Source organism: Canis lupus, chromosome 10, assembly GCF_003254725.2.
Source record: "Canis lupus dingo isolate Sandy chromosome 10, ASM325472v2, whole genome shotgun sequence".
Taxonomy (NCBI): Eukaryota; Metazoa; Chordata; class Mammalia; order Carnivora; family Canidae; genus Canis; species Canis lupus.
In genome coordinates, this window is record NC_064252.1 from 49,149,363 (window position 1) to 49,162,137 (window position 12,775).

Sequence of the window (12,775 nt, forward strand, 5' to 3'; positions counted from 1 at the left end):
TTGTGGTTGGATAGAATGAAAATGAAACAAACTGCAGTCTCTCTCTCTCTCTCTCTAATTTTTGTTCCAGTTAGTTAACATTCAGTGTAATATTAGATTCTGGCGTATGATATAGAGACTCGCCGCTTCCATATAGCACCCGGTACAGTCCCCCTTTAACTGTCTAATGAAAGCGGAGTCTGCTCTCAGAATATCAGTTCAGCAGGTGCTGCTTCGTAGCCTGGACCCCTCCTACAGCCCTTGCTCCCCGCAGCAGCCCCATGCTTCTGGTCTCAGGGAAGCTCCCACCTCCCTTCTCACGTCTTCCCTCTTTCTCTCCCTCTCTCTAGCTCATTGCCGGCGCCGAGTCCCCGCAGCCCACTTCTGGAAGCTCGCCATCTGAGGAAGATCGATCCAAGTCAGCCCCCACCTCCCCTTGTGACCAGGGTGAGGCCCTCAGATCTGCTTTCCTCTGAGCAATGTCATCGGGAGCACTGAGGAGGTTGAGGCCTCTCTACCCAAGAATGGCCTTGTTAGCCAGAACGACCGCCCAGGAAGGGCTTCAGACACCCTCTCTTTACTCCTTAGCTGCTCTTTCTCTCTGCAAGGCTGTCTTGAGGGAGAGACTCTTAAATAGCTATTAAACCCTGACCAGGCCCCAGGGCAAGAGAGAAAGAGCAGGTGATGATGTGGTTCTTTCTTTACCCTCACCTCTTTCCAGGGCTCCAAGTATAGGAAAGTGCCCCACAGCCTGCTCCCATACCTGTCATTCCATCCACTGTGCCACTCAGCTGCACGCCACCACTCCCTTCCTTCCTTCCTGACTCTGATCATCACCCCAAAACCTGAGAGCAGGGCAAGGGTTGGGGGAGGGGCTCGCCTCCTGCTGTGGCCTATGGACAGGCAGGGACAGAAGCTCAGAGCCCAAGAACAGACTAAGAAGAGGGAGGAAGCCAGCTCTAGGCCTGACCCCTTCCTAAAGCTCAGCTGAGGATGTGCCCTTCTTTCTTATAAGAATATGCTTAACGTAGTCAAAGTCACTGAATTCCGCAGGCATTCCAGAATGCTGAGGGGAGACCAGCACATTGAAAACCTTCCCCTCTGATGACCAGATGTCCCTGGAGAGGGATGTGTGCTGCTTTTGCAGAGCAGGGATAACATAACCATCGTTGCATGCGTGACAGGAGTGCCCCCTTTGTGTTCAGTATCTAAATCTTATGCTCACACCAACTCTGTCTCGCTGCTCCATCCCTGTCCCTGTGACACAGGGTGGGAATGGAAGATCAGAAAGTCCAAAAGTTCTATCCAAAGGCCTGGAACTAAGTCAGTGATGAGGGCGAGACCTTACCCCTTCTGGCTTCGGGAGCCCAGTCTCCTAATCAGCGCCATCAGACCCTCCCTGAGGGTCATTGTGGTGACCCACTTCAGCTTACCCAGGAGTAAACAAAATAGCTGCAGGGCCACAGAGTAATTGGCCTGAGTCCCTCTTCTTACTGCTCTGATTAGATTTCTTCTCTGCCTCATTGCAAAAACGATTTGACCCGTTCATAATCCAATGGTGTGATGCTGGGTCCTCCAAACTTGCAGGTGTCATCCTGGAATCCACATGGGTGTTTTCATGTGTCCCTTTGTAGTGCTGAGTCTTCCTTCGAGAACTTCAAGGAGACAGCGTTATATGGTAGACACCCCAGTGAGAGTGAGGTAGAATGTAGCTTCTAGGCCTGGCTCCTGCCTGGCATGCTGCCCAGACCTATTACCTGTGTGTCTCTGCTCAGCACACACACCAGTATTAGCCAGCAGTGGTGTGGGCACAGAGACGCAAAGGCCCTCTTAGCAAGACACAGAATTGATACAGCACCAAGATAATACACCGATTCTCTTCCTTCCCTTGTAAGAATACACAGAATGACTTTTTCTTCAAGCTTTGGAATCCCTAAACACCCAAGTTCTGTTTTCCCAAATCCATTTAATAGTTTGCCTTGGAAACTGAGACTTTTAGCTGTTTGCTGAGACTAGAGTTTATACTCCGTAGGGAATGAGTGATAGGAAATGGCTGAATTGGCAAGGGGAGAGCCTTGGACTCAGGAGCCTTCCTTACCCCTCCTTCCCCTCTGCCCCAGCAGATCTAGGAAAGATCTCCCTTCCTGGAGCAAGCTCTTATGGGCCTCCGTCCTTCTGAAAAGAAGCTGAAGATCTCTTTATGTCAAGCAGCACCTGATTCTGATTCCCAAGGGTTAATGGATTGTGTTCCCCTTCTAGCATCCCAGTATTCATGAGCATCTCTTAAAATTGGATTATGCTTGTGGTGCCCAGTTCTGCGTTGAGGCGTGTGTGTCTTGGTGAATGAATAGCTAACAATAGAGCTTGCTCAAACAGGAAAGGTCAAGGGTCATCCAGTGTTATCACCGCCAGGTAGTTTAGGTCACATGCTCCGCAGGGGCACAAGACTGCCCCGTGGTTGTGAAATAGTACCGAGGAATCCCTGCCCCGTCTGAGATAAATTTGCAACATGTCACTCTCGGGAACTCATCTAGAGTTAATGATAAGCCAGTGGCTCATCTTGTTTAAGAACCTTGTGGGAGATGGGTATTAAAATAAATGCAACAATAGGGCCAAGTAAAATCCTTTAGAAGTCAAAGGCTTCCCAGTCTTTCCAAAGGCTTCTATACAGTTACATGACCAATGATTACCGTGATGACTATTCTTGATGAGTCATTGTTCTACTTTTCAAAGGGAACTCAAAGGGTGCCTGTTGTCTTTGAGACTCTGCAGGGTTCCAGAGAAGGCCAGCATTCCTGCACTACACCTAGAATAACAGGACAAGCCACTAGCCAAAGGGGGCTTTTAGAGAGAGGGCCGTGGGTTTCTGTGTAATCTGAAGGTGTTGGCCAGTGGGAGCTGTGTCCTCCTCCTCTTTGCATACCCAGCCCCTGCTGTATGTTAGGTGCCAATGGAAGCATGTAGAGCAAACGATGGACCGTGTGAAGGCCCATGCCGGATCTGTTGCTATGAAGAATCCGAAGCGGGCTGAGACCTCGTGGTGGGGGTTGGGGGGGGGGGGCGGTCTGAGTGCTGAGTCCTAGTGGGAAGGGATCTTGAGGGTATGCACTAATGTGAGATCTTGTCACCCTTGGCCCTAGAAATAAAAGAACTTGAAAACAACATCCGGAAGGCCTTGTCCTTTGACAACCGAGGGGAGGAGCACAGGGCAGCAGCATGCGGCGATGGCCAGCTGGCGAGCCCCGGCGAGAATGGCGAAGTGCGGCAGGGCCAGGCCAAGCGCCTGGGTCTGGATGAGTTCACCTTCATCAAGGTGCTGGGCAAAGGCAGCTTTGGCAAGGTCTGTGGCGTGCGTGGGTACAACCGCTGACTTTCTCTGCCCCGTGGCGTTGCCTCATCTGTCTGATCTAAGATTAAGCTGTGAGCATTTCAGCCTGGTCTTGTCGTGGCTTCCTTCCTTGTTCGGTGGAAAAGGCCTGCAGCCACGCAGGTGGGAGCCTGGGATCTGCTGCTAATTAGCTGAAGGACTTCAAGGTAGTCACTTCAATTCTTTGGGACTCCAGTGTTCTCATTTGCCAAATGGGGACACAGGCATCAAGTGAGGTCTTGGGTTAAAAAAAAAAAAAAAAGAAAGAAAGAAAGCCCTTGGGAAAGTTTAAATTGCTTTATGTATGCTTGGTATCCCGTTATCTGTGATAGTAGCACTTTATTTCTTCCCTTCTTCAGAGATCCATCTGAAATTCTGGCTTTAATTCATGACAGAGACTTTGAGAATGAACTCTGGAATCTGCCCTCCGTGAACTTAGAGCTGAAAACAAATCTGAGCATATATTATCTTGGAAGTTAAATGCTATTTAACTGACTTTTCTGGCACTTACTAAATGCTGTTTATCCTCCACACGTGGCAAGAAATGAGAGTAATCATCTCATGTCTTGGATCTTGCCCTTGGTACTGCTCTCCTTTCCCTTCCCCACATGGAGACGAGCAGAGCCGTATGAGGTATATGTGCCACGTGTGGCCATGGGGCTTTCATGGTGACCAAGCAGCATGCCAATGGCACAGTGACGTGGGGATATAATCCCTGTTGATTTTAGAAAGAAGATGGAAGGGCAGAGGGCCCAGAATGCTGGCTATCATTTCAGCTGAGATCCCTGAATATTCCCTTGTGCTCTGCAAAGATTAGAGTCGCTGGGAGGTGCCTTTCCATGCCGTCCTCCGGGGCCCAGCAACTGAGCCCAGCGGCTCCCAAGTCACGTGCCCTCACATGTCCAGGACTCTGGAAAGCAGCAGCCTGCCCTTCAGCCAGCTACTCTGCTGCTCACTGAACAGAATGGCTCTGGAAGCCTCCAGGGTATGGGCCTGCCTCCCCCTGCCTCACCTGCCTCACCTGCCCCATCTCATCCTGAGATTGCGGTTGCAGGAAGGTAACTGGAGGAGCATACTTAAATGCAGGTGCTGAAGCAATCACATTCTTCACAGACTGCGTAAATAAGAAACCGGCCCCAGTGCCCTGGTCCCAGGTGTAACCCCAGATTGTGAGTGAGCTTAATTTTGAACAAGATTCAAGGGAAACAAGCAGGCTCAGGGTTTTCAGGTCTCCATACTATGTGGGCAGGATGGGAACTTGGATGGCTCTGGAGCATATAGGTTGTTTCTTAAGAAAAATCACAGCCAATATTTGAGCCAGTTTTCAAGATTTTGCATTACGTGTGGGCAATGAAACGTCCTCAGTTAGTGCCCTGAATTCCCTCTTGAAGCTTCTGCATTATTGCTCTTGAGCCCTGGCAGCTCACCCTGGAATACTGGATGTAGGACTTGAGTGTTTAAAAGGAGAAAGACTTGTCATGTCATGGAGAAATTAGTGCAAAAATATCAAATGATAGGAAAACTTGAAGATAATAGAACTGTGAGTTTGCTTTCTGTAGAAGGAATCACATTCCCAGCGACAACTGGGAATGTGATTTTTTTTTTCATGATAAAAGAACCACGAAGGCAAGCGTGACAGATTTAGCTACATAAGGACAAGTGATCCTGTTTGCTATCGAACAGAAAATCATAAACCAGGCTTAGACAAAACTCTGCAGAAAGCAAAATGTGTCTTTATATACCAAACTCATACAAATTCATAGGGAAATGTAGGTAGAACTAGACAAAGTTGTCTTGCATATAAAACTGATGGTTCACACAAATACAATGTAAGGAAAAATTTTTTAAAAATTTCATTGCAAGTTAAAACAGCATTGAGTTTATATTCTGCACCTGTTATATGAGCAAAAACACTTTTTAAGTGAAAACACCCAATGTGAGTACATTGCCATGAAACTAAAACATCTCTACATCCCTAGTGGCAGATTATATTGTACATCCATTTGAAAGAAATGTGCAAAATATTTAACCTTATAATCTACTTCTAAGACTTTCTAGCTTAAGGATATTTTCCAAAAAGAAAAAGAAAGAAAGGAAGAAATAATCACAGAAACAATCCAATTTATTTCTATAGCATTTAATAATCAGCTTTTGCTTAAGTGCCTAATATGAGTTAAATAGTTAAATAAATCATAATATGTTTACTTCAGTTGTGTGTAAGCAACCTTGATAATGATGCTGACAATGTAGATCTTATTAATCTTATCATCTTATTAATGTCAGTTAAATATTATTTGTGCAATACTATAATTGCGAGTATGACAAATATATATGAACATATGAATTATTTAACAGATATGTGTTGAACTTTTTATTTTGCAGTGGCCCTTTGCTAGAGGTTAAACATAAATAAATGAGTTAGAGAACCTGTATTAGGATGGACATTTTTTCTAAACATTTTTTAATGTTATCCTATTCAAAATGAAGGGGAAAAAAGTTAGTTTTTAAAGCATTTGGTATTGACTTGTGTCTTTTCTTTTGATTCCACTTGTGTATAGATTGATGGAGTGGTTTGGGTCTATTGCAGGTGATGTTGGCAGAGCTGAAAGGCAAAGATGAAGTATATGCTGTGAAGGTCTTAAAGAAGGATGTCATCCTCCAGGATGATGACGTAGACTGCACGATGACAGAGAAGAGGATTTTGGCGCTGGCGCGGAAACACCCATACCTAACCCAACTCTATTGCTGCTTTCAGACCAAGGTATGTCTAGGAAGAAGCTGGTGGGCCGCCATCTTGGGGTAGTACTGTGTGATGTGATGGCATCTTGATAAAAAGAAAATCAATTATACACCCTCTAGATAGATCTTCTATATTCTTTTCTCATAGGCCTTGTAAAATGGAACAGATTTTACCCTTGAAAAGATCAGGCGTATTTGAACAGCATACTCTTTTTTTAAGGGGATGGAATTTTCCATTCAAGGTTGTGCATGTGGAGGGATGAGAGGGCACTAGAACTCTTTGCAGATGTAGCTGGACAAAACCAAATGGCTAAATCCAGTGTTTGCTCCTTGGAAAAACCAACAGGTGTCATCATTAGTCCTTGCTCTACTCCTAACTTTCTATCATTAGGCAAATCACTTAATGTTCTCTGTTGCCTTCAAATGAAAGGAGTTGAGGCCACCCTAACCACTCCTGACTTGTGTAATGTCACAGGAGGCAAGAGATGTGGACAAGTGCTTACAATGCCCTGGCGAAATATAAATATGTGATTGTAAATTTACCATGTAGGAGCCTGGGAACCAGAAGGTGGCAGTAAAGAAATGAAAATAATCTGCAACTGCATTATGGAGTCTGACCTGTGAATATCATAATTGATTTTTTAAAACTTATTCTTAGTAAAGAAGAGAAATGCTAAAATTCTTCATGAAGCTCTTAATTTATTATCCCTTTTGGGGGAAAAAAATTAAAGTCTTTGAGGATGCCTTATGGTGCCTGTAGCTCTTATCTTCCTGAGAAGGCATAGGCAACCTGACCTGAAACTTTCCTGTGCCCATCTGGAGCCCAGACAATGAAGGGTGCCATCATGGAGAGACAGTCCCTTGCCCTTTGGCATACTCCCACTTCTATGTCACTGCAATAACATCTTTCACTTTGAATTCAACAATTACTCGTTTGGTCATTTGGCAAATTTTTATTTTATTATATTTAATTGAATTCTCCCCACGTACCAGGTGTGGAGTTACATTGGTAAGCAAGGCCCAGTCTCTGACCTCAGGGAATTTACAGTCTCTGGTACGCTTCTCAAAGGGTATTTCTCTGAATCTTCATCACTTGGGAAACTCTAAGCATAAAAGACTCTGGCCCATAGTTTGGGAAATTGCAATCTGATCTCTTTTAGACTTTCTCAACATACACTTTCTTATTAAAGTCCTTGAGGAGAATTGCAGGGGGGGCAGGGCGGAGATTGCCTTTATTTAACTAGCATTTCCCAATTACTTTATCTTAAGCTCCACCCATACTACCACCTATTACACCCTGTGAAAGCGATCTAATGGCATTTTTCCTATCCCTCTGATCTCTCAGGAGAATAAGAAGTACCTTCTGAAAATCTGAATATCCCTTTTCCAAACAAGTACAGGACTCATTGACAATCTTTTTTTTTTTTTTTTGGCATGTTTTATGTAATGCATAATATTTACGGGTCTGTGCATGTATGAGCACATATGCAGAGCCCAGCATGATCATATGATCAACGTTCTTCTTTCCATACTTTTTGCACCAGTGAGAAAATCAGATTCAGAGGAGTCGAAGTCTTTTGCCCCTAAGACACTCTGTTTTAGCCAAGACGGACTTGGCATCTGATCTCTGGAACTCCCAGTCCAGTGGAACCATGCTCTGATATCACACCCATACTCTCTCTTGCCTGACCCAGCACAGTGTCCCCTCTGGGGGGGACCTTTTTCCCCTATTCCCCTACCTCTAGCAGGTAGCCCTCTCTTTCACTATCTGAGGTGGTTTCCTGTGTAGGGATATACACTGGAGTTTTTTCTTTGGACACATTGCCAAGAGGTCCAATATCCTTGGGGAGCCACCATGGAGGGTCAGCTTTCCTACACCTCTTGGTGAATGAATGTGGGAATGGAAGTCTTCCATGTCAGCAATGTTCTCTTTGGTGTATTATAGAACACCAAGGCTAAGGTTCTAATTGTATGGCAGCTTTTGGAGCACAAAATGGTGTTGAGTAACACCATGAATTTCCTTTATGATGGAGCCATAACGAAACTGACATGGAGATATTAGGGTTTGGAGGGCTGGAGAACAGGGTTGGGAGAGAAGGGATTTTAGTAGTTTAGAGATTCACTAACTCTTTTTCTCAGGCCAATATCAGCCACTGTTATAGGAGAACCTTTGCTCCACCTCCCATGCCACCATTATTTGGTAGAACCATAGGACACCCCACTTTACACAACAGGTGTATGTTCATCTAATTTTTCAAAAGTGAATCACATTTTAACCTTACCAAAGGACTTTAACTTACTATAAAAGCAGTCTTATGAAATATCATTTTATAAAGCCCAAACTTCTAGAAAATGTGACTTATCCTATGACAAGCAGTCGTCATGGTTTTAAAGAGTCATTCACCTGACTGTGAGGTAGGTGCTGGCTCTGGGCTTATCAGCAAAAAGTGGAGGGGTTTGCTCCATAAGTGATGGGGAGTTTATACTCCTTCTGTAAGTAAACGGCAGCAAACAGCATGGCATGGGGTGTTCAAACCAAGAGGACTCAGAGGAGAGATGCTCTTGGACTTTTGAGTGGGTTGAAAACTCAAGCCAGACTTTGAGGAGGGGAGGATTGGGTCAGTCTGGGCTGGGAATGGGAGCCAGGTTCAGTAGCCATAGCTCAGTCCTGCTTTAGTTTCATTTTTCCTGAAAAGAAAGGACAACTCCTGAGTTACCCTGAACCTGGTTTCAACTAAGACTAATACATGATTAAGGAATCTGAGATCCAATTGCAATCCTATTAAGATTTCTTTGACTTTTATTTTATGATACACGAAGCAGCAATAATGCTAAGTCGGGTTTAATCATTTTTAGGTGAGCCTTTGTTTTTCAAGGTGTAGGAAGAAAGGGCCCCCATAGAAACATGCTTTGAGAACCTTCTGCTGGTTTGCACATAGCTTCTTCAGGCCATACACTACACAGGTTGCCTGACGGGACTTAGATGTGTGTGAAGTGGGGGTGGTGCCATGTGACCACTGGCAATGACTGTGTAAACCTATTGGTGCCAGTCATGATGTCAAGTCATGAATTAGGTCTGGTCCCCACAGCCTGCTGAAGGTATGGTTCAAGGATGATTTGGCCTTTTCTGTGCCAGTACTACTTGCCATTGGTTCATGTACCCTGATCATTCTCTGAAGGATCTGGAAGGAAGAAAAGCAAATGATAGTGGCTGAACAACAGCAAGGAAGGAGAGGCAGTGGAGGGTGTTTGGGAGATGAAGAAGGAAATTCCTGCACCTATGGGATCAGATGATTGGTAGAGGGGATGGAAATACAGTTGACCCTCAGTCCACATGGGTTCGGGCTGGTCCATTTATATGTGGGTTATTTTTGAGAGAGTACAGGACTGTAAACATATCTTCTCTTCCTTACGGTTTTCTTAATGACATTTTCTTTCCTCTAGCTTACTTTATTATAAGAGTACAATATATAATAGAACCTATAAAATATGTGTTAATGGACTATTGTTCTCAGTAAGGCTTCTGTTCAACAGTAGACGATAGGTAAAGCTTTGGGGGGAGTCAAAAGTTACATGGGGATTTTTGACCATGGGGCCTTGGTGCCCCATCTGCTACATTGTTCAAGAGTCTACTGGACTGTGAACCTGCTTCACTGGGCCAGGCACCCTGCCAGGCTCTACAGGTTATGGGCTTGGTCAAAGTCAGGGCTTAGGGCAACGAGCGACTTCGGAAACTGCCTTTTCATGCTTCTCTCTCACCCGCAGAACAGTAGGAATGGGAGAGCCACTGAGTGATGGGCTTGTTTTTGCTTTTTGTTTTTGTTTTTGTTTTTGTAGTTAAAGGAAATAAAATTCTCAGGCATTTTTAGATTCTGTGTGTGATCCCCATTGTGAAATCATTGTTTCCGACTGGCTCCCATAAAACTTGTCTTGAGTAATTTCATCCATGATTTTTTCTCTTTAAAAATATTAGTCTCTACCTCATCATCCCCATCCCCCACCATTTGGCATTTCCCGCCAGGCCTGGGAAGCTAGCTCCTGGAGGGCTGTGCCTCTCTCAGCTGCTATAAAGGAAACAGAGGGTGAACTCCTAGAGAATCTCCCTTGGCCAGCCTCCCTCGCTGCCCTGGGGGAAATGCAGAATGGAAAAATCCTTAAAAAGCAACTGGAGACATTTTTCAAATGAGTTTTAATAATATGTGTGAGTGTGGGGCGAGAACTACAGAAACGGGGTGTTGGCAGTGTAGGGACAATTTATAGTTGCAAGGAGCTCTGATGTTTGTTTTGATCATTAACTCTGCAGGACAGCGAACACAAAAGCAAAAAACAAAGTGAAAAATGTGACCATTGGTCAATTTTTTTGAAGGAGATGACTATGTCAGATTAAGTCTAAAAGAGCTAAGAAACCATTGAATGAAGCACTCCGCCTACTAGAGCCTGTCATCTGAAACAGCCCAGTGTGGAAGAGGCTGGAGGAGTTTTGACTGGATCTGGTGCCTCCCAAGAGTAGACTCACATGTTCAGCACCATGAATTGGTCTGTGGGTCAGGCAGCCACCTGGAAGTCAAGATGCTATCAAATCAAACTATTGGGAGGGATAAACTATCCTCTTGAGGAGGGGTGGTCTGCAGCCTATAGAGAGCTGTGGGGGATGAGAGCGAGTGAGCAAGGGAGGGAGGCAGGGAGGGGGAGGAATGGAGAAGAGAGACAGAATGAAGAGTGTGTGGGGGGGGCGGGGTAGGATGTGTCTATGTGTGGACAGGCCGGGCATGCCCCAGCCAGTCAGAGGAGATAAGAGTTTCCATAATCCATCAGGGCTTCAGCGAGGAGAAGGATCTGACTCAGGTCTTGAAGCACACCGGGATGCCTTCTGCCTGGCGAAACAAAAGGTTATAGCGTTCATGAATGTTCACGCGCCCCAGGATAGAGCAGTATGTGTGTTGGCTCTTAACCTACGATGCTGTTGCCTCTTTGCCTCCGAGGAAACCTTGCATGTGATAGGACGGTTGCTCTTCACAATACCTTCACTTATATCAGCCACTGCACGTGTTTCTAAACATGTTTCTGTGAGGCAAGTACGGTCACCGTCTCTTCCAGGTGGGAAACGGAGGCCCAGCAAGGCCTTACCACTTGACTATAATAGAATTTAGATTGGAATGGAGATTTCCCAGCAGCTCTGTTCACACATTATGCTGTCCAAGCTCCTTCCTGCTGTTCAGATTCTCTACCTCAGATAGCCTCGTCTCCAAACCCCTCTCCCCAGTCTCCATTTGCTATCACACACAGGAGAAAGGGTTCATGGACGACAGCTCTGTTTTACTTGGACTCAGTGAGATTGGAATTAAAAAAAAAAAAAAAAAAAAAAACAGTGCTCTCTAAGCTGGCAACGGTAGCAGGATCCATCAGACTATTTCTGGAAATGTGTCTGTTTTCTGGAAGTGCAAGAGAGAAGGGAGGAGAAACAGGACATGGGCTCAGGAATAACAGATCTTTCTCTACTTAAGTAATGTCCTGACAAACCCATCATAAGTTGAATATAATCCTAAGTCAAAAATACAGTTAAGGGATGCCTGGGTGGCTCAATGGTTAAGCATCTGCTTTCGGCTCAGGTGTGAATCCGGGTATCGAGTCCCACATCAGGCTCCCTGAGAGGAGCCTGCTTCTCCTTCTGCCTGTCTCTGCCTTACTCTCAATGTGTCTCTCATGAATAAATAAAATCTTTAAAAAAAGAAAGTGCATTTAATACACCTAACCTACCAAACATGATAGGTTAGCTAGCCCAGCCAACCTTAAACATGCTCAGAACACTCACTTTAGCCTGCGGTTGGGCAAAGTCATCTAACAGAAACCTATTTTACAATAAACTGGTGAATATCTCCTGTGGTTGACTGAATATTGTACTGAAGTGAAAAACAGAATGGTTGTATGGCTACTGATTTGTTATAAGTACGTGGGTCGTTGGCCCTCGTGATCGTGTGGCTAACTGGGAACTGGGTGGGGCTCACTACCATTGCCCAGCTCCAAAGAGAGTGCCACGTACCACTAGCCTGGGAAAAGGTCAAAATTAGAAGTATGGTTTCTGCTGAATGTGTATTGCTTTCACATCATTGTAAATCAAAAAAGTCCTAAATTGAACCGTTGGAAGTTAGGGACTATCTGTATATCCAGAATGGACTGGGGTAGGATGAGGTCCTCACACTTGTCCACCCGGCCATCACTTACTGAGCACCCACTGTGGGTGTCATGGTACCATGCTACCTGCTGAGGGAGTTAGTGGTAACCGAGGTAGTTAGGTTTCCTGGCCTCGTGGAACTTCTTGAAGCCTCACTGGAAAGTGGTCATTACACCACAATGTGGAAAGTGCTGGCCTGCAGCTACTGCCTAGAACTCATTGCTTTGTTTTCTTTTCAGAAATTGTTGTCCTTGGCTTTTAAAAAATAATGTTTAACTTTTTTTATCACAAAGGATTTTTGTTCACTGTAGAAAATTTGGAAAATCGAGTAAAGGTCAAGAAAATAAGAATGATTCTAATGACTAGTAACATTTTGATGTGTTTCGAGTTTAAAAGTACTTACCTGTTTATACATCTGTATTTACAAGCTTGGTGTCATACTCTATAGGATGAAGTTTTTTTTACCGGAGGATACGGTGTAACTATTCCTGTTGTCACTAAAATATTCTTCGATCAAA

General features: G+C 44.8%; 1 protein-coding gene across 4 annotated transcripts in view; it reads left to right on the forward strand.

Annotated features, from left to right (window-relative positions):
- PRKCE (protein kinase C epsilon) overlaps positions 1–12,775 on the forward strand; it is a 525,000-nt gene that overhangs the window by 368,616 nt on the left and 143,609 nt on the right. For all 4 annotated transcript variants that reach the window (XM_049115863.1, XM_025465791.3, XM_035695928.2 and 1 more), the window contains exons 8-10: positions 330–426; positions 3,120–3,319; positions 5,934–6,107. In XM_049115863.1, coding sequence (XP_048971820.1) covers positions 330–426; positions 3,120–3,319; positions 5,934–6,107 — 471 coding nt within the window. The remainder of the gene's footprint in view (positions 1–329; positions 427–3,119; positions 3,320–5,933; positions 6,108–12,775) is intronic.